The following is a 25,893-nucleotide window of genomic DNA, read 5'->3' as shown; positions in this document are numbered from 1 at the left end:
ATAATTTCTGTTTTCTGTGTTGCAGAGAATTTCCGGCGCCAACATCCACCAACAAGTCGGAATTTCAGAAACGTCGAAAAATTCCACAGAAATATTCCAGAGACAAATCATTACATGGACATGTCTGGGAGGAAAGTTAATAATGTGAACAACATTAGTTCAGGAATTATTCCACAACGATTCCAGGAGGAACTCAAACATCAGTTACAGCCATGTTATCCGTTTCCACGGCAACAAAAACTCTCCTTCAATAGTGTTGGGTCGGAACTTCCGTCATATGGACATTTCCAGCGGGGGTTGAGTGTCGACGAAACTGTGGACAGTATCGCCACGGGTTACGACGATGACGATACAACAACTTCAGGGAGTTATACAATAGACAATGACGATTTTCCAATGGAACACCATTTTGAAAAAGTGCATGATGTGTTTGTGTGATAAACAAAAATGGTTTCTAATTGGATAACAATATTGTGAAATGTGTTCTGATTGGATAATGTTCCTCTAGTCATGTGCCAAATTTAAAACTATTTTCATGTTTGTGTGTATTGATACCCAATTGTAATACGATATGGATATTGTTAGTCCGGACACTAAGTTTTCTGTTTTAAAAAATAAATCATAAAAGAAAACAGCCTTTCTAGATTTACGAAACGTTAGTTGATGTCAGATAAAGTTCAACAAAAGCATACGCTGGAAATTGATGATTTCAGAAATTATTTAAATTCATATAAAAAAAATCGCATTAAAAGAATGGTTTCCGATTCTGTGTATCTGGGCTAGCAAGGTTCTGCTGTTAGGCTCTCGCTGTGTGATACGGAAGGGCAATCCATACTCTTTATATTCCATAATTCCAAAGGTGCTCATTTAATTGATTGATTTGAATATTCATGAGATTGCTACAGAAATCGTCATGAATATTCAGTAGTATTTTACCATTTATGGGTTGATATTTTTTTTCTCCAGATTTTGACCCTCACTACTAAATACTTGATTTCCAAAATTGATGAACTAAAATTCTGATATTGCTTATTAAAAAAAGGGTTTGACCCGATCAACCTATAAATTGTAAGATGTATGTTAGCCTTTAATGTCTTGCATTTCACTCGAGTCGGCCAAGATCTCAATTTCATATGATCTGCATAATCATTCCAAAACTAATATGACATTAATCAAAAAGCAAATCATATTCATATAATTTGACATTTCATCTAAACAAACCTGTATACATTGTGAGCTAGAAATGATTTCATTAAGTGTTTCATTCCCTTGTTTGTCATATATGTAACTTGAGTATGAATTGTAATGGAGATCTCAAAAACATTGATCATAACAAAAATATTATTAAGAGTTAGTTACCAAAAAGCAACGTAGATTAGTTGTTGATTATGATATGAAGAAAATTTGCCAAAGATTATTTGGTTTTTTTCCTTACTTGAATTTTAGAATTTTAGCACCAAAGGAACTGGATAAAGTACCAAAGCTTTTATTGAATGTTAGCATAAAAGTTGAAATATAAATTTGTAAACATCTTTCAAAAAAGCTAACAAGTTTGTTTACATGTAGTACACATAATAAATTCTCCAATATTGGTCATAATTTGAACATTTAAGTAAAACTTTAGAGGGAATTCATACTTATTAGATAGATACTTGGGGGTTTAGTAATTTTTTATCAATGTAAATCAAATATAGGCGTTATTAATCAAACCAAAGATTTTTTTTACAAATTTTAAAGATTCATTTACACAGGATAATTTACATTTAAATGGAAAATCATATATGCAGGAAATTCAGTATTGTGGTATATCTTATAACATAAAATAAAAACAGGTGATCATTTAGCAATATGTTTCTCTTTGTAAAGATAGACAGACACAATTAATTTATTGGTTCAGTTTCGTAATTAATGAATTTATTAAAATCTAGAATTTTATATAAGAAACAGAAAAACTATATACATTGTAAATACTGTAAGAGTCAAACTAAACTTATCCCCAAAGACAGCTAGCATCGAATATTTAAACCATATCTCATGAGAAAGATCTGAAGGAAAGTATAAAATTAGAAATTGTCATATATTTTGATTTCAATATTGTATTGTACTTAAGTTAAAACTTTCAATAATTTCAAATTTTCAAATTTGAAATGTGATTTTCAAAATGTGTGTATTTTCTTAAAAATTTATTCAATATTTGATAGTTTCCAATCTTGACAGTTGGAGTCTGTTAATGTTAATGATGTATTGTAAAGGTATCTGGCTAAAACACTAAAAGTCTGGAATTATTCCAGCTGCCGTAGCAAGATATCAACTCATGCTGTCCATGTCATTGATTGATAGCAAGTTAATTTTTCTACTGGAACGAAATGCTTTTCTCTGACTATGAATATTGATTGCGTCCATGGCATCGCATGATGCGTCAGCCTCCCTATTCCCACAGAAATGCCTTATTAAGACATGTAGATTGTTCAGGTACGCTCCATACAGATAGACTGTTGTTGTTAAGGTACGCTCCTCAATACAGGTGAGCTGTTCGCGACTCATTGTTTATGTCACTGTTAACGTCCATCCGATTTTCCCCGGGAGAAATAAGGGCAGCTTTACTATGGTAATGAGACGATTCCTAATTCCGTTGATGGGACCACGTGTATCTGTTTCCTGTTACGTTCTTATGTTGATTGTTGCCTTGTTACATAAAACTTTATTTCCAACATGAAATAAATACGAAATAATCAATATGACTGCTTTTGTTATCAGTTTAGAAATGCCATTCAATATCTGGGTATAGCTATACCCTGGACAAATCACATTGACATGCATGTTCAGGTGTGAAGTTCCATGCCATTGGTACCGAACCCTTATCAAGCTTAACGAGAAATTTATTTTAATTTTCAAAACCTGATCTTCTATCCATCTTGAAGCCTGATAATATACTTATGCTCTATGGCTCTTTTTTATTCGATCACATTTCAGTACCAAATGTAAAAAAATTACAAATTATGAATTTGAGAAAAAATTCTGAAGGAAATTTTGATCATTTTTTCGTTAAGCTGACCATGACTTGACAGAGTGGACATTGGTCAGTATTAATTTGATACATTGTCCAGCTGCTGAAGTGGGATTAACGGTCAGTTTTACCTGTCCAGGTCTGTTTGATTACACTGGACACTGTCCTGTGTTTGACCAGCTGATCACACACATGTTATTGGGTAGTTAATGTCCATGACAAACTAATCACAAATTGTTTCTAATGAAAATTGATATATTGTGCAGTCCAGGTGCTAATGGAATATAGAGGTCCCCAACAAGTGATGGTGGGGGTTCATGTTCAGTTTCCCAAACTTGATTTTGTCAATTTTCAAAATATAAAAGGACACAAGGTTTACCAATAATGTTCTTATATTACGTTTATATACAAATACTCTTTACCTGGAAACTTCGCCTAATAAAATTTTCACCCTATGCCAATTATATCCATTTTCGCCTAATGTGAATCTCGCCCTTCACATTTAATTAATATATTTATGATATCACTTACTACTGTACGCTGTAATGATAAATTCACCTCATTGCTGGAGGCGAAAAAGGCATAAAGTAAACTTCAACGAAAATTTCCCAGTATACAGTAAACAGAAAACCATGTTTCTCGTTGGAATACATTATTAGCTCCCATGGCCGAAAGGCACAGGGTACTGATATTGGGCCTGTAGCATGCTGGGATGAAGGGCTACCAAGTTTGTTCAAATGAATGACCTTGACCAATTTCCAAGGTCACACGAGTCAAATGTCTTAAAATCTTCAAACAACTTCTTCTCAATAACCAAAAGGCACAGGGAACTGATATTGGGCCTGTATCATGCTGGGACGAAGGACTACCAAGTTTGTTCAAATGAATGATCTTGACCAACTTTCAAGGTCACAGGGGTCAAATGTCTTAAAATCTTCAAACGACTGCTCAATAACCAAAAGGCCAAGGGTACTGATATTGGGCCTGTAGCATGCTGGGATGAAGGCTTAGGACTGCCAAGTTTGTCCAAATGAATGACCTTGACCCATTTTCAAGGTCACAGGGGTCAAATGTATAATCTTCAAACGACATCTCAATAACCAAAAGGCCCAGGATACTGAAATTGGGCCTGTAGCATGCTGGGATGAAGGACTACCAAGTTTGTTCAAATGAATGACCTTGACCCACTTTCAATCTAATGTCCTTGTTCGACATTCAAGGTCACAGGTGTTGTATGTTTAAATAATTTAATAGGTTCTTATGAATCAAACACTGATATTTTGCCTGTAGCTTTATTTTAGTCCACTTTTAAGATTACATGTGTGAGATTAATACCAGGTAAGCGATGCAGGCCCATTGGGTCTCTTGTTCCTGTTTGTGAACGGGGAAACAATTGTCTGGAGTTATGACATTGAAATGGAAGATGACGTCACAATGCATTCAGGGTGTTATAACTATTAATGAGTAACCAAAACTGTTCACCAACTCCAGACAGGTTTTTATCCCTCGAGTCAGGTGTGACAAGAAACCTTTGGTTTTTGTAGGAGAAATATATATATAGCATAACTTGTCATTACTAAGGATGAATATCTGTTTAGCATTAAGTAATGTATACTGGGTTATTATGGATAAAAGGTGTCTGTCCATTTATCTATCTGTCTGTCAGTCTATGGACAAAAATTTGTCTGGCATACTTACTGACGCAATTCTAGATGCTTTGTCATTGTGATAAGGAATTCAGTACATGCATTTAACCATCATGATTTGGAACTGACCTGTTCATTTCAGAAGAGTATGTTGATCTCCAACACAAAAAATAGTGGACACTGTAACCCTCGAGTTGGAAATGACCTTCAGGAATTTTTCACAGCAAATATTGAAGTCTCTAATAGGAAACCCTTGCTACCTAATTTATTGGGAATCTATCAAGAAAGTTCTGATATTTAGAAACTTCTCTAAGAGTAGAAATATAAACTCTGTTTGCAGCGGATATGCCAAACCCTTCAATAAATATTTAGAGTATATGTGATTGATAAAATATCTGTGAAAATCTACAGTTAACTTATTCACCCTGAAAATTCATAATGAACTATACCAACCTTTGAACTGGGATAGTTCAAACGTGTGTTTACGAGTGAATGAGTTGAACACGTTTAAATACACAATTATACTGTTGTTATCATATTGATGCTAACTCATGTCAGATTTCGACATGTGCAACTGCACAAATTCGCTGATTTCACTATATCAACATTAAATATTTCTTTGGTGTCGTAAAACTGACCTGCACATACAAATCCTGTTTTGAATCACCGGCCATATATTTGACTTAAAATTGGATGAATGTTTGATCATTCTGAGAATTTTGAAAACGTGCAAACTTGCTTAAAACGTCCAACCTGAAACAAACTGACGTAAATGTTATATCACTCTTGTGCGTCATCATCTGACGTTATGTCATTGCATCTTTCAGCATGAAATGATCTTACAAACATTAAATGTTATAACAAATTTTACCATATTGTCACCATCATGCACTTTGGAATTCTTTTGTTTTATTGGGCAACTAATTTCAGAAGTTTGCTGGGGGGGTTTCTATTAAAATGTTATACAATATTTCAACACAAAAAAGCTGTTGATTTTACGTTTTTCTTGGATGTTCTTGTTGAAAACCTGGAAGCCACCGAAAGATAACCTGAATGGGTTAAAGACATGTTTGAGGTTATTCACAAAATAGATTTGACAATGAGATAAGTTATCTGTGTGCATAAACTGGAGTAATGCCCCTCCTGGTTTGTATGTCTCTCTTTGATCAGCAGTCACACAGGGTAACTTGTTAGATGTACATCAAAGTATATTGATAAAGATTGTTACACTCTGCATTACAAGCCTGTTGTTTAATCCCAGACGAAAAGGGACAACAAAAAGAAAAGTTGCAAACTGGAGAAAGCTTTGGGGTTTTTTTTGTGGAGGGGGAGGGGTAGTTTTCAACTTATGGCCAAATTGCAAGGGGACTGGGTCCTTGCACATGGAATCGTTTAACTTGCTTAATCCATGCTATAAATAAAATTACTACAATGATATACGATATTTTTGCCCATGAACTTAATTGAAGTGTCATGATTTCAACTTTTTTACTTTATAAGACTTTTATAAAAAAAAATGGTCCATAAACCCAGGCCATATTTGCTGCATGTAAGAACAAATAAAATGTTTTCCCAAGGAATAATCAGATCTTGTGTCATGGGTTTATGTAAATAGACACCACTGTACATTTAAATCCGATTGTTTTATCTTGCCTGCAGCACGACTTAAGAAATTGACACCAAGGATGTAAATTTCAGAATCTGGAATAAATTACATAGTAACTTTCACTCTAGGCTTTTTCCCAGATCCCAGCTGATAATGTATATCTATAAACCACTCCCTGGTCAAAGATCACCTTGGTGCTACACCATGAAAATTACTCATTTGCTTTGGGAGAAAATTAACTGGTAATTTCTAATTTGTTGCTTTGGCCCAGTAAACCACTTAGTGCATCTGCACTAATTGTAACAGGTGTATACAGCCTCACAGAAGCCCTGCTACAGTAGCACAGGGTTTTGTTGTATAGTAATGCTGGGATGTTTATTCTCAAATCCTATTTAGAACACAGGGATTTGTGTTACACTAAAATTGTATAGAAATGCTGGGAAATTTATCCTCAATCCTATTTAGAACACAAGGATTTGTGTTAAAAATTACCCTGAAATTGTATAAAAATGCTGGGATATTTATCCTCATAATCTGTTTAGAACTACCGATTTGTAAACTGGAATCATGGTACAAAAGTAAGTTGTGATTCTGAACACAGGGATTTGTTACTGGATGTTGTAGAAGTTTTGATGCAGAACACAGGGATTTGTTAATTTGAATCATGATATAGAAGTTGTGTGTGGGACACTTATTTTATGCTTTTATAGTAGTTTTGATTTAGTGCACAGGGATTTGTAAAATGGAATAATTGAATAATAGATTTGATTCACATGGGGTTTGTAGAATGTATTCATGCTATATAGTATCTTTGTTCTGTATACAGGGACTTCAATACTGGATTTATGGTTTTCTTTCTGCATGACACAGAAACATCACTGTAGCCATGATGTTTGTAACTTAAAAATTGTGGACAATTTTGGGAGTTTCTGCACCAGGATGGAATAACAATGAAACTATACTACATGTACATGTGTTATGCTATATATATCATTGTTTAACGGTTTGTGACTATTTGAGCAGATAAGGGTTTGTTTATGATACACTGTACATTTTGTAAAATTCTTATTAACACATTCACCCATGAAATTTCATAATGAACTATTCCAACCATTGAATTGGAAGAGTTCAAATGTGTCTTCAGGGGTTTATGAGTTAAAGGGCTTAACTTAGTGTCTTCCTGAAAGTAAGAGTTACTACAGTAAGGATATATGTATACAATACCCTCATTACATTTCATGCATTAACCATACACATGTATACCTACATGCTTAATGTTATTTTGATGAACTTACACATGTTGGTGCATTTAGGGATCTAACAGTGCATGTACACATATCAAAATACATACACACTACATAAAGTTGGTCCTTCTTGATTTCTTTTCCATACACAACCATTATGATGGAAACGACACTCTTTGCTTTCCAATTAGCACACAGGCTTGTGGTAGAGGCAGGAACGGCTGGCGTAAAACAATGTGTGTCCTATAATCACCTCACATACATTACACAGTGTTGAAAGAAACCTGCCTGGTAAATGGTTGCTGGCTAAATTGTTTAAGTGAAATAGGCGCAAGACTAGTTATTATGATACATTTATTACTTATAACGTATTGTTTTACAACACCTCCAGATTTGCCGTCAGTGCTTTTTATTAGCAATACATTCCTTCCCAGCTACTTCATATCATAAACTTTCAATTCGCACTTCTTGGCAACAGATTTAATTGTATGCTGTTTGCATCATGCTCAAAATTCATCAAGTTCATTTGCATTCTTTGCATCGGTATCAAGTTTAAGTTGCAATATTAGACTTAGATCTGTGTTTGCAATCCCTTGCATCAAGTTTAATTTAAGTTCCATGGCATCAAGTTTTATTTGCGCTCTGTGACTTCGATCTGTGTTTGCACTCCCTTGCATCAAGTTTAATTTCAGCTCCATGGCATCAAGTTTTATTTGCGCTCTATGAGTTCGATCTGTGTTTGCACTCCCTTGCATCAAGTTTAATTTCAGCTCCATGGCATCAAGTTTAATTTGCGCTCTATGACTTCGATCTGTGCTTATACTCCCTTGCATCAAGTCAATTTGCGCTTTTTGACTTTGATCTATGTATGAACTCCCTGGCATCAATTTAAACAAAATCTTCTTACCAAGCTTAATTTAATTACTATGCTCGCTTTGAAACAATGTCAATAGCACCAAACTTAATCCATGCTCATTGGCACTGAAGGTGACTTGTTTTCATTTGCTCCGAGCTTAACTTACGTTTCATCTGCAACAAGACACCAGACTTAATTTACTTTAAGTGACAACAAGCTTTATCTTTGTTCATTGACACCAAGTGCTTCGAATAAGATGTTCAACTTGTTCCCAATGCCATTGTTTATCAAAATACGCAATACAATATGTTTTTAAACAAATCAAGTTTATTTTCAATGAAGCCAAACAGGCATGTATATTGCGCTTTTTGGCGCAGAATTTTATCCACGCCATTTGAAACAAAGTTTTTACTCTCAATGCGATGGAGATAAATTCCTTTTTTTTTTTTTTTTTTTTTTTTTTTTTTTTTTTTTTTTGTCATGTGATTTCGAGTACGTTTCTTACCGCTTGTAGACCCCCGCACGTACATGTGTGCTTGTACATAATGGCTATGCTACACCTAGTTTCTGTATGGGCGGAACCAGGACATATTTCACTTACCATGTATAGGTAAAATCCGATTCATCACTATCTCCGGCTGTTAATACGATAACATTTTTTAAAGAAAATGTCGTGACAGCTCATCTTCCCTAAATAGAAGGTGGTCGATTTAGAACGAAATCATATCTTGCTATCTCGTAATAACGACTCCTTACCTATCATATTTCGCGGGTGGGAAGTCAGGAATGGTTATCCCTGTGTATCAAATGATTTATAATTATTTGAGCTCCCGTGTAAAGAAGACTGACGTTTTGCCGTATGTAAACTACAGCATTAGCTATACTGCCAGCGAGTCACGGCGATGGACTAACCGGTCAGGTAGCTTCACACATATATATTGTATTGTAATGTGATAAACGCTGATTGGTAATATAAGATAGCATCTCTCACACCTGGTCGCGAGATCTCGTTTTAATACCTGTGCTGGAGAAAAGATTTCATGTGCTATAATCATATTTACTTTGGCGAATACCTGTAAAAATGTATAAAATGCGACTTGAGGTACAATTTGAATCAGACAAAAATAAACAACAGCGGCGATACCGACACTATATACTCTATGGGTTTTTGTTCGATCCACAATTTTCGCGAATTTGCAAATATGGTAAATTTTGTTATTTTGTTGAAAACCTATTTATCGCGGATATATGTTCTAGTGGCTATAGTCCATAGCACTTATGTGAACGTTAAAGGATGAATTGGATTTCTATTTTTTACCCCCGAAAAATATTACCGGAAAAATTGCGAAAATAGGAACCCAACAAAGAAAAAAAAGGGTGCGGTTATTGGAGCAAAAGTTCCAAAGGATTTTGTGAAAAAGCTGACGTCGAAATAAAAGTCAAGGCATCGTGAATTCCTACAAAACTTTAGGCAAGACGAGGTGTTCCGGAGTGGTAAGCGTCTCACGCTCCTCTTGTGGCGACTGTCGTGAGTCTCCTGTCAAATTCGGGAAAGCTTGCCAGTCGAAAACGTTCTTGGTCAGCGTGACGATGATGTAATCCGTCATTTCAGAATGGTCTAGACATACATGAGGCAAACATGACCAGCAGGACATCGGAAGATGCAAAATACCTCGTAACAAATGCCTTTGGTAATAGGAATGGCATAAAAAAGTTGAAACGCTCACAGAACATGCCTTTTTTTCTTATGTTTTAAAATAATTTACACGGTTACTAGTGGGCCTCTTTTGCAGAACTTTCAAATACAAATGTACATGTTTCAAAGTCAGCATGATTGATGAAACTTGAGCATCACTTTTTAAAAATCAAAAATAGAAGGTGCCTGTATTATTTAAAGTTCTGTTAAAATGGTTTTCAATATGTGAACGGAAAAGAGCTCTGGTAAAAATCGTTTTGCGCTTCGTCATTATCATTCTGTCAATCAAGGTATGAGAAAAGCAAGAGAGTACCGAAGTGACAACAAAACCATAACTCGAACTCAATATCGATAAAACTAAGGATAATAAGACCAGGTGTTCCAGAAGGATAGGCGTCTTCTGCTTCATCGACGACTTCACCATGTGAATCTATGTCAAATCCAAGCAATGTCACGTCCTCCAATCGAGAACTCGAATAGTGACAAAACATCAAGGCACTCTAATGAGCATAATCCAAACATCGACCTTCATATTACAAAAAGAGATAGCATATTGCCGTGCGAGATCACATGGGAAAGGTACAGACTAACCCCACTCTCTATATGCTCATACTGTGTCACTACATAAGCATATAAGGGGTGGGGGTTAGCCTGTGCCTTGCCCCTGTGTGATCATGATGGCGACCATAAAACTTTTAATACACTTCGGCCTTTTCCATTCAATTGAAATGGACAACAATCTAACACATATATACATGTACTAATATACCAGCTCTTTAAAATGTAATATAGGATACTTCTCAAGGACTCTCTTCGTCTCCGAAAATAAACGAAGATACAGATAGTCGTTACCAGTAATTGTATAAGTTGTCCTACATTTAGATATTTTTAATTGCGCAGACAGGAGCAGGTTTAATTACGGCGAGAGCGTTAATAACCCCGTAATGATCGTGTCCTAGTATCACTCGATGTCTGTGCACCGATCAGTACAAATGCCCGTTGTCGGTACATGGCAGGGTCAGATGAAACAGGACTAGCTTAATGAACCTTGTTATCTACAAGTATGACGTAAAAATGTAAATAAACACGAACGTGGAGGTTATGTGATACTGAAGTCGGGGTATTTTAAAACTTTCTAAACTCGTTATTCATTGTTAACGAGTTTCACTTATAGTGTCTGTGAAAGTGAATCTAGTTCTCTGAAAACATTTGTAAAAGCTTTGTCAGTTTCACGACATTTTAAAATAGTTCTGGCACAATTTGGAAACATACCCGTCAGACTTTTATTAAATTGTATATTGTTTTCGCTGTGAATTTCTTTTTCCATTTGGATATCAAACATAGCCGCTACACGGTCTCTGTTATGCCGAGATAATTAGGAGTGAAAAATGAGTGTGCGTCAAGGTTTCGCCGTTGGTCCCCGCTATTTTGTTTAATTATTTCTCAAAAACTACTTGTCCCCTACAACTTAAGGGTCGTTTGGGGACTCGTTAATTGCTCCTTTTACAATTAAAAGTTATTTAACTAGTAATATTTTCTTTTGAAATAAAACAAACATGTTTGCCAAATATACAGGTTTTCTTTTCAGTTTGGATAAATATGAAGAAGTGTGCGGACTCAACCAAGAACTTAAATGTTACGTCACAAGACGACATAATCTAATTCCGTGATCGAATATAGCATGATAATTTTTTTTCTTTCCATTTTATCAAAATTAACGTCTCATCGCTCCTGCGACATATCAAAAAGCGGGAGCTACGAAAAGATTTAATCTTAATAAGATTGAGCTTTTTTAATGCTTATGCATCCTGCTGTACTTCTACATGTATATACAGTAGTTATGTTAGTTCCGTGACAGTTAATATATACACAAATTGTATGTTTAACTTGATTTCCATATTTCAATGTATAACAAATTAGGTTTTCAAATTATTATTTTACGAATACCTTTAAATTTTGAATATCTATGTCTTTCGCGAGCCTCCCCACTTCGATATTTTCGAGGTCATGCTCATCAGTACCACAGAGACCTGAGAATTTACCGAAAATTGATCTAAACGCATAAAACATGCAAGATCACTCTGAACATCTCGATTAAGGTCTAATCTTAGCTGTAACAAATCGCCGGGTCCCTGTGCTCAGTACATGTATAAATTGCGTTATGCTCCCTTGTATTACAATTACATATTTACGTCTTTAATGGAGAGATTCTGTCCATTTGTGATAGAAATCAGAAGTCCATTTAATCTGTAAATGTGATTCTTATAGGGATCAGAGAGACCATTTATTATTTGATCAGGCAAATGTTTATATTGTTGTAACTTATTTGTATATATTGCGTAAAAATATATGGCACAAATACTCATTTTCCAAAGTTTTTGAATGTGCATAAACAAGAACCTCGTTAAAATACCGCTCCCCTGTTGATTAAGTTGACGGAGCATGGTAAGACTAAATCATCAAGTTCCTGTTGTCGACCGAGAGTGTATCGGTGCCCCGACCCCCGGGATCAGGTGAAAACGGCAATCGCAGGCTCACCTGTCAAAATGTAATTAGGCTTCAGGTACGGACTAATTAGATATCGTCTATCTATGATAAGACATCCGTGTCCAGGTAGGCTGTGATCAACTTACATTGGCCTTGTAATACCGTCGATATCTGCAATCAGATCTAGTCTCGTATTTCTGATCCGACGTTTGTTCTGGAAACAGGGAAAGTGATTCGAAATAAAACACATTTATACAAGATATCTTTGTGTGTAAGATAGCTTTGATTATAAAGTAATGTAAATTTTTGTGAAGTGAGTAATTATTGTTGTCATGCTAGAAGTACAAATGTACAATTCTATGTGTAGAAAGTGAATGTTTCAGTTAAAAACGCTGTCGTTCTCAATATGGTCACCTAATCGGTGTTTACCTAATCGGTGTTTTTAAGTACATCCTTTCTGATCAAAGCATTTCTATTTTTATTTCAAAATATGAAGCTTTTTAATATCACACTTTGTTGACAGATTTAAATTGTCTTTTCATTTATGCATTGAATTTACATAGGATCAGCTCATAACACCCGACCACTCAGGTGCCCTTATACATGAACATCCAAAACAACTTTTCTCCTCTCCCAAAACACGCATCCTCGTCACCCTTCAACTCCTCTTCACAAAAGATATTCTATTGATGTTTTCCCTTTATCTTAACCCTTATGAAAACTACCCTCCTCGTTCTTCCAATCCCACCTCTTCCAATCTCCCCTCTTCCAATTCCCCCTCTTCCAATCTCCCCTCTTCCAATCCCCCCTCTTCCATATCTCCCCTCTTCCAATTCCCCCCTCTTTCAATTCTCCCTCTTCAAATCCCCCCTCTTCCAATCTCCCCTCTTCCAATCTCCCCTCTTCCAATCCCCCCTCTTCCAATCCCCTCTCTTCCAATCTCCCCTCTTCCAATCCCTCCTCTTACAATCCCCCCTCTTCCATATCTCCCCTCTTCCAATTCCCCCTCTTCCATATCTCCCCTCTTCCAATTCCCCCTCTTCCAATCTCCCCTCTTCCAATCCCCCCTCTTCCATATCTCCCCTCTTCCAATTCCTCCTCTTCTAATCTCCCCTCTTCCAATCCCCCCTCTCCATATCTCCCTCCCCTTATCAATCTCCCATCCCCCACATCCGGTCCCCATTCTCACTACAGTGCATATAGTAAACCTGGCACATGTGCACACCACTTCCCCCTTTTTGACACAACATTTTAAACAGCTCGCTTCCAAAATGATTATAACCTGTTGACATTTTCCCACTCCATATCATATACACTTCCTTCATTTCTCACCACCCCCCCAACACCTCTCCCACCCCCCNCCTGTACACCATCCGTCTTTCAGCTTCTAGACCTTTTTGAAACCAGCTCGCCTATACACAAAGAATGTTTTGTTGACATTGGACAAGCAAGTTCTAAACATTTACCAGTGCTAGTTTTATACCCCCGGGAGTTCGTGCTATCAGATCACATAACTAAGTTAAAATGTGTTAAGTCTGATGAAATAGATAGCGGATTTTGAGATAATGGAGGGGCGCCTCTCTTTATCCCTGATGGCAATGTTTTTATGCAATATTCATGAAGTTTTAATTTGCTACCGGAAAAACACAGACTTAAGTGACCTCAAAATGATGTATGGCGTTAGGTTTTCTTCTACTTGATTTTACAGAAGAAAGTGCGATAAAGCAAACAAGTATAAAATCATTTTTAACTCGTAAATGAATATTTCATCGAAAATGCATGCATGGGGATGAGCTAGGAAACGCGCAAGTTTAGTTTTCATCACGTGCCAATGTAATTCAAAGAATTTAAAATGGTGTAATGATCAATATCCAAAATGGACGAATTATCAGGCAGCTACATTACCATAGTAAATAGATACTGCCGTGCGCTCCATTATTGTATAAGTAGCCTTCTAATGTGATATCAGTGGGCACGTGGGTGGTCGACTGGCGCAGTACACGTGGATAGCGCACTTCGGCTTTTCACCAAGATGGCTCAGGTTCGATTCCCCGATCGGACGTGAAAGGGTATGGGGTCACTTACCCGACCACGAGCGTTTTATCCGGGTTCTCCAGTGTCCTCCCCATTAGGATTCCCTGCACTGCACGCTACCATCCAGGATAGAGTGATGAATATCAGTTTATAAAACTTGTTTCATAATTGTTGTAACTTAATCTTTAAAAAAGTAGTAAACGAAATTCAAAATCATTACCAAACGCCCACAAAAGTACCGTTTTACAGACATTTTCTAAAACCAATATAAATATAGCTTGCCTAACAGTCATTTAACTTGAAAACATTTTTAACTGGTAAAGTATTGTTGTTTAGTAGCATACATTATTATTATTTTTTAAACGTATCGCATTCACCTCGAAAAACAACGCTGGCAATGTACAAGATGGCAGCTTAAAAGTTGTGTAAGCCTATTATATTCAAGTTCAAGTTTTGTATTTACCAAATGCAATACAGCATATACATGTAGGTTATACAGTTACATCACACATGGTTCATAATAAGGTACAATATACAAGATGGCGGAGGATAATTCATGGTTCACGTTTAACATATAGATTTTTACTGACCCACAAGAGCTTTTCTTTTGGCAGTTGCATGCAATACATATTTACCAAGTTTACTTAAAGTTTTGACATTTCCACATGAAAATGATTCAATCAATTTATAGACACTAGGGTGTCGATAATATTTTTTTTTTATATATTTCTTAACTCAGAATAAGCTGGACAAAGTAGTATAAAATGTATCTTATCTTCTACATCATTTTTGTTACAGACATTACATAGATAATAAAACACGCCTATTTCCATATCACGTCCAGAATCAATCCGGGACTGCAATATCAGCCCGAGGGCCGACGGCCCAAGGGCTGATATTGGTCGAGGGTTGATACTGTGTGTGATATGGAAAAAGGCGTGTTTTATTCTGTGTATTATTTACTAATAAAAACTATTATCTTATGATCTGTTTTTCTTAAGAAATATTGAAAAACGAAAAATTTCCAAAATGGGTGTGATACGGCGGGGGCTGATACGGGTTTTGGGGTGTGATACGGCCAGGGCTGATATGGGTTAGAGCAATTGTGTCATATCTATACAAAAAACCCGTATTTATTAGTAAGTATGTAATAAATATTCTTTGTCCTCTTGGGATGGCATTATAATGTCCTGACTCAATATTAAGACAGTGTGCTTGCATGCGATATTTACTCAATGATTGTTTGATACTAGAATGTAAGGGCTTTGAAAAATTGAATTTGAAAATTATCAACAAGATGTTTATATAAGTCACATTTTGAAGATTTATCAAATGCACTACGTAATTTTTGAATGAATATATCATGCAAGCGTTGAGAATACAATTCCAAAAATTATTGATGACAACAGAACGAAAAAGGCAATATTTCTTTAAAATTTATGAATTGCCTAAAATTCAGGTAACACAGGTTTTTGGCACCTGCTTGTTTTGTTTGTATTATTTACAGGAAATGTCGTTACTAACAGCTTTTTCTACTTAATGCTGTAACATATTTAGGTACGAAAAGGCGTAAGTCAAGCGATGTTTTGACAGTCAGTCCGTTGTCAGCCATCGTAGATATGTGTATATGTACATTTTGTATATTGGTTTGAAATCTAAGCATTTAGCTGGTGTATTTGTTTTTCTGTGAGCGTGATTTCGATACATGTAAGCTTTTTACAACGTAATCGGAACATGTAATATATATATATATATCTATACACTTATTAAAGTTATACACACACCGTTTTCGGCACGCGTGATTCATGTTGTAAAAAAGGTCGTGCTGGACAAAATAAATAAAATCAAAACAACAAAAGACTTTAACCTATAAATATTTAATCCGTACTTTCTCTTTTGTGGTTCTTCAAATCAAACTAAAAAGAAAGTGATTAACTTATGTGTTTTGGGGATAATCACTGGTCTGTGTTTTGGCCTTAATTCTTACATATGGAGTTTGAATACGATAATCCGCTTTAGGGATTAACACGGTGAAGGTTAAGGAGCTGTGCCTGTTTCTCCCTCAAAAGTCAAATCTTGTGACGGGGTCCGCAGATAATCGTCCCGGATTTGTCGTGGTGTTTAGCCGGCACATGTCTTTATGTAATCCTCAAAAGCCCCGTCGAGAATTAGGAAATTGGGTTTTTATTCTTGCTCACTATCTGTAAACAAATTTAGTTACCCAATACCGGGGTCGTTTAGTTCGGGACGGGAATTCGGCAGGGGGAAGCACTTTGGTCCGCGTCATTACCCCCTGTTAGGATGTTTACGGCAGAAACAGCTTAAAAGCTACCACTTATGAACCACAATCACACCTCAGTTCGTTCATTGACGTAATCTTTTCGTTACGGCACACTGTAGTGTAAAAGAATGGGGTGGATATACCCGAACGTACCCCGTCATTCTGGCGAGGGAACCCGTTGGGAAGGGGAGATAACCACTACTTGGGTCCCACATTACCTAATAAACCACATGCTTTTACCGTAATTTAATAACATACCAACCAAGCGTGCGTGTTGATTTTTTTAAATCTCCCGTTCAAGTATAGCACACAGATTAATTTTCTTTGTTCCATACTCTGCCATTCTTCTGTTTTCCTCATTCGTTCCAATAACATTGGTACACTTTACCCTCTGATCGTGAGCGAATCGAGATGAGGTGCACCGTGTTATCTAGATTGAATGGATGGGCACAATAACATATCCGATTATATTACCTGTTCATGAAAAAAGTACAGATTTGCGATCGAAACTATAGTTTTTGTCCCCTATTCATACATGTATGAGTTTGAAAACATTTGATTTTCTGTATGTAATATATTACACGAAATTAATGGAAATCTTTTAACATCAACCGGAAGTGTAATCTCCACCAATCGGAAGTCATATGTTTATATATGGGTACGGGTTGACTCCCTGAAATGGCACGCTTCATTATGCAGCATAATCTGTTTTAAGAGACCACCATTGGACAGTCTAAAAAGAAGTCTCATTATGTAGGTAGGTGGACCTTTTATACAAGTTCAAATCACAATGATTCAAAGTGGTCTCTTAACACAGGTGGTCTCTTAATCGCAGGAAGTGGTCGCATTAGCAGGTTAGACTTTTAGTGAGCTTTCAATGGACGTTGAAGAAAACAGGCGGTCTCGTGGTCCTAGATCAGCCCATGCACACCTGTGTCATCAATAACCAAGATCAACGCCGCACGGATTTTATATTGATGTCGCAATGAAGTCGATACATTGTAACATTTATTCTACAACCTATAGCACGACGAGAGCAACGCTTGTCGATGTCGGCGACTTAAACAGTATGATAAATGATGTCTTTAAATGGCGAATTAGGTAGTGTTAGGGGATAGAACAGTGATAGTCTTGTCAGGTGTACACAAATAAAGGTCCCGGATTGGTGCTTAACGTTGTTTGGCCATGCTCTTCACGCACACCAGAGGTCGCTCCTGACAAGTATATATTTTGCCTGTGAATTAGAACGATTCACGCAACCCAAGTACACCTGATATCAGCTCTTGCTAGGTAACTATTGGAATTTTAACGACCTAATACCTCATTATTAGATTTTAATATTCTAGATTCCAGTGTGGATTTGGCGGTGGCCATTTTTCGGAGTATTTAGTGACAGAAGCTATCTGTGTAATCTTGTCAGGCCGTGCCGTGTCACAGCTATACAGAGTACGGCAGGACACACCGGGGTCCCACATGAAGACGTGCGCGTGGGATGAGACCAGGCCCACGGGACCTGAGAATTTAGATCAACTTTCGAAAGTTGATCTAAACCCATAAAACGTGTAAAATTACTCTGACTGGCCACTTTATAGTCCAAATACTCAGGTCCCTATGCTTGGTCCCACAATACGTGGGGTCATGAGAGCAGGCCGAACTCCCAGATACACGCATTCAGGGGGCGAGCAGAGACTGGCGTCCAACATAAACAGGGGATGATCATGAGGACAAACCGGGGTCCCACATATACAGGGGGCGAGGACAGACCGGGGTCCCACATATACAGGGGGCGAGGACAGACCGGGGTCCCACATATACAGGGGGCGAGGACAGACCGGGGTCCCATATATACAGGGGGCGTGGACAAACCGGGGTCCCACATATACAGGGGGCGAGGACAGACTGGGGTCCCACACTTACAGGGGGCGAGGACATACCAGGGTCCCACATATACAGTGGTCAGGACAGACTGCAGGTCCCACATTTACGGGCGTGAGGACATACCAGGGTCCCATATATACAGTGGTGAGGTAAGACTGCAGGTCCCACACATACAGGGTCGAGGACAGACTGGGGTCCCACATATAAAGGGGGCGAGGACAGACCGGGGTCCCACATATAAAGGGGGCGAGGACAGACCGGGGTCCCACATATACAGGGGGCGAGGACAGACCGGGGTCCCACATATACAGGGGGCGAGGACAAACCGGGGTCCCATATATACAGGGGGCGAGGACAGACCGGGGTCCCATATATACAGGGGGCGAGGACAGAATGAGGTCCCACATTTACAGGGGGCGAGGACAGACTGGGGTCCCACATTTACAGGGGGCGAGGACAGACTGGGATCTAACATATACAGGGGACGAGGACATACCGGGGTCCCACATATAAAGGGGATGAGGACCGACTGGGAATCCACATATACAGGGGATGAGGACATACCGGGGTCACACATATACAGGGAGTGAGGAATGACCGGGTCCCACATATACAGTGGACGAGGTCATACCGGGGTCACACATATACAGGGAGTGAGGAATGACTGGGTCCCACATATACAGGGGGCGAGGACAGACTGGGATCTAACATATACAGGGGACGAGGACATACCGGGGTCACACATATACAGGGGACGAGGACAGAATGGGGTCCCACATATACAGTGGACGAGGACATACCGGGGTTCCACATATACAGGGGACGAGGACATACCGGGGTCCCACATATACAGGGGACGAGGACAGACCGGGGTTCCACATATACAGGGGACGTGGACAGACCGGGGTTCCACATATACAGGGGACGAGGACATACCCATGTCCCACATATACAGGGGACGAGGACATAACCATGTCCCTCATATACAGGGGACGAGGACATACCCATGTCCCACATATACAGGGGATGAGGACAGACTGGGTCCCACATATACAGGGGACGAGGACATACCGGGGTCCCACATATACAGGGAGTTAGGAAAGACTGGGTCTAACATATACAGGGGATGGGGACAGACTTGGGTCTTACATATACAGGGGGCGAAGACAGACTGGGGTCTTACATATACAGGGGGCGAAAACAGACTGGGGTCTAACATATACAGGGGGCGAAGACAGACTGGGGTCTAACATTTACAGGGGGCGAAGACAGACTGGGGTCTAACATATACAGGGGGCGAAGACAGACTGGGGTCCCACATATACAGGGGATGAGGTCAGACTTGGGTCTAACATATACATGTACCACAGATACTAGCATCGTTTGTCAATACACCTATAATATAATCAAGGGTGCTAACTCCGTCCCCCTAGTAAAATGACCCAGTTCCACAAAGTATGACGCCGGGAGCAGTCTAGATCGACAGGATTTATTTATTTTATTTTATTTATTTTATTTTGTTTAACGTCTTATTAACAGTTAAGATCATTTAAGGACGTGACTCCATGTGTGTAGTGTATGCGTGCTTGTGTTGTGTATGCAGGAGACAGGGTATGTTGGTGTGCCTGCCTCCTTGTGATAGCGCGGATCTGATGCCGACTTTATAGTGCTACCTCACTGAAATACCATGCCGAAGGCATCCAGCACAGTACTCCGCCCGGTCACATTATACTGACAACGAGTGAACCAGTTGTTGCCATTCCCCTAAATGCTGAACGTTAAGCAGGGAATAACAACTATCATATTTAAGGACTTTGGTATGTCCCGGCCTGGGGACAGAACCCATTACCTTCCTCACCTGGGAGAACACTCAACCATCAAACCAAAAGTGAGGTGTTGCCAAGCAAGGCGCTAGGAAATAAAAGGTAGTTAGAAGTAAAAAGAAAGATAAAGATCCCACATATTGCAATGGGCGCAGCAGATTTATTTTGGTCGCTTTTGTGTCCCTAAAAAGAGGACACTAAAGCAAATCCCCAATTTTGCAGGGGGTCGCACATTAGTCGCCTCCTACGATACATGCAGTGGGTCACAGCAGGTGAATTCTTTTCCCAATCCGCCACCTACAGGGGTGAGATCGACAGGAAAATATTGTTTCTTTAATTTGATGTGTGATTTGCCATATACATTATACATCTATCATGCAGTATAATTTTCGGTAGACTTCACGAAACATCGAAAAATGGTCGAATTTCAGTTGGTCGGACACTGTGCTGTTCACGGGATGACACGCTAAATCCCTAGTGGGTAGCGCAAAACACACGGCATGTCCGCTATTCAATATAGGAAACAAACTTACTTGTATAAAATTGTATGATAGTTTATGGCCTAATATTATCATGTTTGACACCCGAGTCCAGTTTTAAAGCTGGTCAGGCTGACGATCGGAAATCTTAACAGAGCCTGCGCATGCCATTTTCTCTAACTTTTGTGACCTCGACGCCGATTGGCTTCTAAATTTTAAGGACAGACTGGAGATCAACATATCCAGGTGGCTAGGACAGACCGGGGTCCCTCATATACAGGGGGTAAGGACAGACCGGAGTCCCTCATATACAGGGGGCGAGGACAGACCGGGGTCCCTCATATACAGGTGGCTAGGACAGACCGGGGTCCCTCATATACAGGGGGTGAGGACAGACCGGAGTCCCTCATATACAGGTGACTAGGACAGACCGGGGTCCCTCATATACAGGTGACTAGGACAGACCGGGGTCCCTCATATACAGGTGGCTAGGACAGACCGGGGTCCCTCATATACAGGGGGTGAGAACAGACCGGAGTCCCTCATATACAGGGGGTGAGGACAGACCGGAGTCCCTCATATACAGGTGACTAGGACAGACCGGGGTGCCTCATATACAGGGGGTGAGGACAGACCGGGGTCCCTCATATACAGGTGGCTAGGACAGACCGGGGTGCCTCATATACAGGGGATGATAACAGACTGGGGTTCTACATATACAGGGGGTGAGGACAGACCGGGGTCCCACATAACAAGGGTTGAGGACAGACTGGGGTCCCACATTTAAGGGATGAGGACAGACTGGGGCTCGCTAGATACAATGGGGTGAGGACAGACCGGGCTCCCACATATACAGGGTTTGAGGACACACCGGGATCCCATATATACATGGTTTGGTGACACATTGGGGCCCACATATACAGGCCTAGAGTTCGATGACACATTGGGGCCCCACAGAGACAGAATTTGAGGACACACCAGGCTCCACATAAACAGAGTTTGATGACACATTGGGGCCCCACAGAGACAGCATTTGAGGACACACCAGGCTCCACATATACAGAGTTTGATGACACATTGGGGCCCCACAGAGACAGGATTTGAGGACACACAAGGCTCCACATATACAGAGTTTGATGACACATTGGGGCCCCACATATACAGGCGTAGGGTCGATGACACATTGCAACACCACAGAGAAAAGATTTGAGGACACACCAAGTTCCACATATACAGGGTTTGAGGACACATCGGGGCCCCACATATACAGGGTTTGAGGACACATCGGGCCCTACATATACAGGGTTTGAGGACACATCGGGGCCCCACATATACAGGGTTTGAGGACACACCGGGATCCCATATATACAGGGTTTGAGGACACACCAGGTCCCACATATACAGGGTTTGAGGACACACCGGGGCCCTACATATACAGGGTTCGATGACACATCGGGGCCCCACATATACAGGGTTCGATGACACATTTGGGCCCAACAGATACACGGGGCAAGGTCAACTGATACACTGTATTTTGCGACAGTTATCATCTATGGACTGTGTTTAATGTATGGAAGGTCATGATGTTTCGGTGTCTCCTCTGTTCCTGGTATTGTCTGTACCTGTCTACATTTAGTTTCTATTTGCCATGGTGATGACTCTTTGGCATATTTGCTTTATTTGTTTTCTTTAAAATTTTACTTATGCTGCGTAAATAATAAACCAAACGTTGTATTGTGATACGCCGAATGCCATTATCAAACAGTTTAATTGTTTGAAACAAATTTTAAAAGTTACATTAGTCACTCCTGTTAGCCCAGATCTTAGCGCGCTGGAGTTTTAATGTCGGAGAAAACCAGAGTACCCGAAGAAAACCCATGTAGTCGGGCAGGTGACCCAATGGAATTCCAGCCGTCTTGGTGAAAGACGAGTGCGCTATCCACTACGCCACCCAAACTACCGTTATTGCTAATATTATAATTGATTGGTCAAAAGGGATATTTTGGTGCAGTAAAATGATTACCATCATAAGACTGGCCAATACTGGACATAACCCAGCATCACTTATAACTGACCAGCCGTCGCTTTTATACTATTATGTATTGGTTATACGGAAGTGGACGTCTTGTAATTTAATATAACTTATCCAAACTTTGTTATATACGTCTGAACTAACCGACCGATGGTCAGTGGCACGTGAAGGTATCTTTATAATCAGTACGGATGGCTCAGGCGAATTAGATCGTCCGTATCACAGGTGTTACGACTTAAAGCGTGGTCATTTGTCCGGGCAAAAGGTCATCGAAAATGAGCAAATGAGACTCGGGATGAGTCATAATGACACAGCAAAGCGGTGTTACTGTCATTGACAATGGTGTTTTAAATAGATAAACATACCATGTATTTTAATCCCACGAAGAATCTTTCTAATCGTAAGACCATTTCCGTTTAGTTACCAAATTCACGGGAATAAGACAAATTTTTACATTGGCCTAATGTTCATATCTATAGGATGTCTTTCAGGGTTGGCATTTACTCCATAGTATTTTGAAGCAATGTATTTCAAAAGACTCCATCCACTTTCCCCCAATAATTCCGTTAAATAATAACGCAAAGGGATCCCGTTTAATGTGTCCCCTTTTCATACATGCGTAAAAGGGAAAGAGAAATGCAACGGACAGACCAGGGTTCGAACCCGTAACCCTCCGAACTCTAGACGGACGCTCTAACCGATTGAGCTACATGTACCTGGTCGCCGAACCCCGCTACACATGTGTGAGTGTGAAAAATCGTGTTTTTCTTTGCCCATTCTAAAAGCTTTTCATTAATTACATGAAATTAATGGAAATCTTTCAACATGTACCGGAAGTTTAATCTCCACAGAGCGGAAGTCATGTGTTTATGTACGGGTACAGGTTGACTCCCTTAATTGTCGAACTTCGTTGTACAGTCAACCTGTGTTAAGCGACCACCCTCAGGCAGTCCAGAAAGCATTCAAATGGGGAACATTCTTAACACAGGTGTTCTCTTAATCAAAGGACGTGGTCTGACGGTAAGAATGTTTTCAAAGGACGTTGATCAAAACAAAAAGGAATCCCCTTTAAATTGAAACGGGCAACATGTATGACACATGCAGCGCTAACACTGCCTATGTCGCTTTACTGCGAGGTCGTAATTACATGTGTTAGAGGAACCTGCTCGAGTAGTTCGTCCGTCCGCCCTCAACGTTTTTCATTAAAACTCTTCTGAACAACGAAGATGGTCTTGGCTCTGAAATTCGGCCAGTGGCTTTCTAGATTAAAGGACTATTGAGTTTGTCCATATGAATGACCTTGATCCTCTTTCAAGATTACACGGCTCAAACTGAAAAGTTTATACAGCAATTTTTGACCAGTTTCCTGCTTGAATTAAGGACTATCAGATTTGTTCAATGCAAATTATTACATTGAATACTTTTAAGATTACGGGTCAAATATGACAAAACATTGTTTTGAACAACCAAGAGGCTTAAAAGGTCTCGATAGTTAGTCTGTATCTCTCTGGGATAAAGGGCTATTAAATTTGTGAAAATGAATGGCATTGTCGTACTTGCAAGGTCACATGGTTAAAATGGGTCAAAGCCTTTAAACACTATATCTTGTTAAGGAAAAGTCGTATGACCATTGTAGAGGGGGGGGGGGGGGGGGGGTGTTTTTAATGCTTACCGAAAGTGGAGTATAACCCCCTAACACATCTAATATCACTCGCTACACATCAGGACAGATTCAAATATACCAATTGCAACAAGTTTGCAGATCCCTGTGGTAAAATCATTGGTTGTTTCTGGAAATTTACTTTTTATATCAATTGAAAAAAAAAAAAAAAAAAAAATCTCGTTCAGAGCTTCTGACGGCAAGACATTGGTATTACGGAAAGACCCGAGCAGTTTTCTGATTGCTTGTGATCATGGAAAGGAAAGGTGCTTTTCAAGACATCCTTTGAAAGGCTCGTGTGGTTTTTGTTTTGCGACTGTTGTAAAATGTAGTAACGTCACGGTTAAGACTCCAAGGAACATTGTGCTTTTCACGGTTTCATCATTCTTGTGTCGTTATCCTAGAATCTGAAAGTGGGTTATGTACACCGCTGCAACCGACATCTTTTGATCCGGCTGTTTGTAAATTTAAAGTTGACGGGCGGACAAATCTTTCCGGACCGTGGGAGGACATTACCACGCTGATCCGTCAACAGATCCGGAGATATCGGCCGGATTCATTTTATAAAGTAGAAATCTATATAATCTCAGGGAAACATTTCACAACACTTTCAATTTCCAATATTAGTAAATGTTTGTAGGTGTCATAACGTTATCGCTAGCCATGATGGAGTGTGTTTGCATTTCGGTATCAATATCCAAACGATTTATACCTGTATCAAACGATAAGACGACATGACATTACGTTATTGTAAATGACTGTTTTTGCAAATTCAGATGTTTATTTTAGCATATATGAGACCGCAGCGGTGTAGCGGCCGGAGCTGCGACACTTGTCAGAGACAGTGTTCGTACACTTTGTACATCAGCAATCGGTTAACTTCGGCTGCTTCCGGTAGGGTACGGAATCTTTTGAGGTAGGGACGGAATCTGCCGTGATGTAACGAGTGGGCACAGAATCTGCCGAGTTATGACGAGTAGTCCGTACAGGCACGGAAACTAAGTCCGTGGTACAGGTCATCGATCTGGAATCGTCGACACTTTCCGTAAATTATGGAAAGTGCCGAAGATTCCCAATTGACAGCATCTTGGACCATATCGTTAGATGTGTTTTCAAAATAGAATGTATCATATACACAAGTGTATGCTGCTCCGAAAGTTTAAT

General features: G+C 39.3%; 1 protein-coding gene across 7 annotated transcripts in view; it reads left to right on the top strand.

The window, feature by feature from the left end:
* The window catches only part of LOC110440341 (protocadherin-9-like), a 73,361-nt gene extending 70,625 nt beyond the window's left edge, over positions 1-2,736 (top strand). For all 7 annotated transcript variants that reach the window (XM_021483353.1, XM_021483356.1, XM_021483357.1 and 4 more), the window contains one exon: positions 26-2,736. In XM_021483353.1, coding sequence (XP_021339028.1) covers positions 26-438 — 413 coding nt within the window. In that variant the 3' untranslated portion in view covers positions 439-2,736. The remainder of the gene's footprint in view (positions 1-25) is intronic.
* Positions 2,737-25,893: the final 23,157 nt, after the last annotated feature.

This window comes from Mizuhopecten yessoensis, unplaced genomic scaffold (assembly GCF_002113885.1).
Source record: "Mizuhopecten yessoensis strain PY_sf001 unplaced genomic scaffold, ASM211388v2 scaffold11179, whole genome shotgun sequence".
Classification (NCBI taxonomy): Eukaryota; Metazoa; Mollusca; class Bivalvia; order Pectinida; family Pectinidae; genus Mizuhopecten; species Mizuhopecten yessoensis.
Note: the sequence above shows the minus strand (reverse complement) of the source record. Positions and strands in the feature narration are given on the sequence as shown.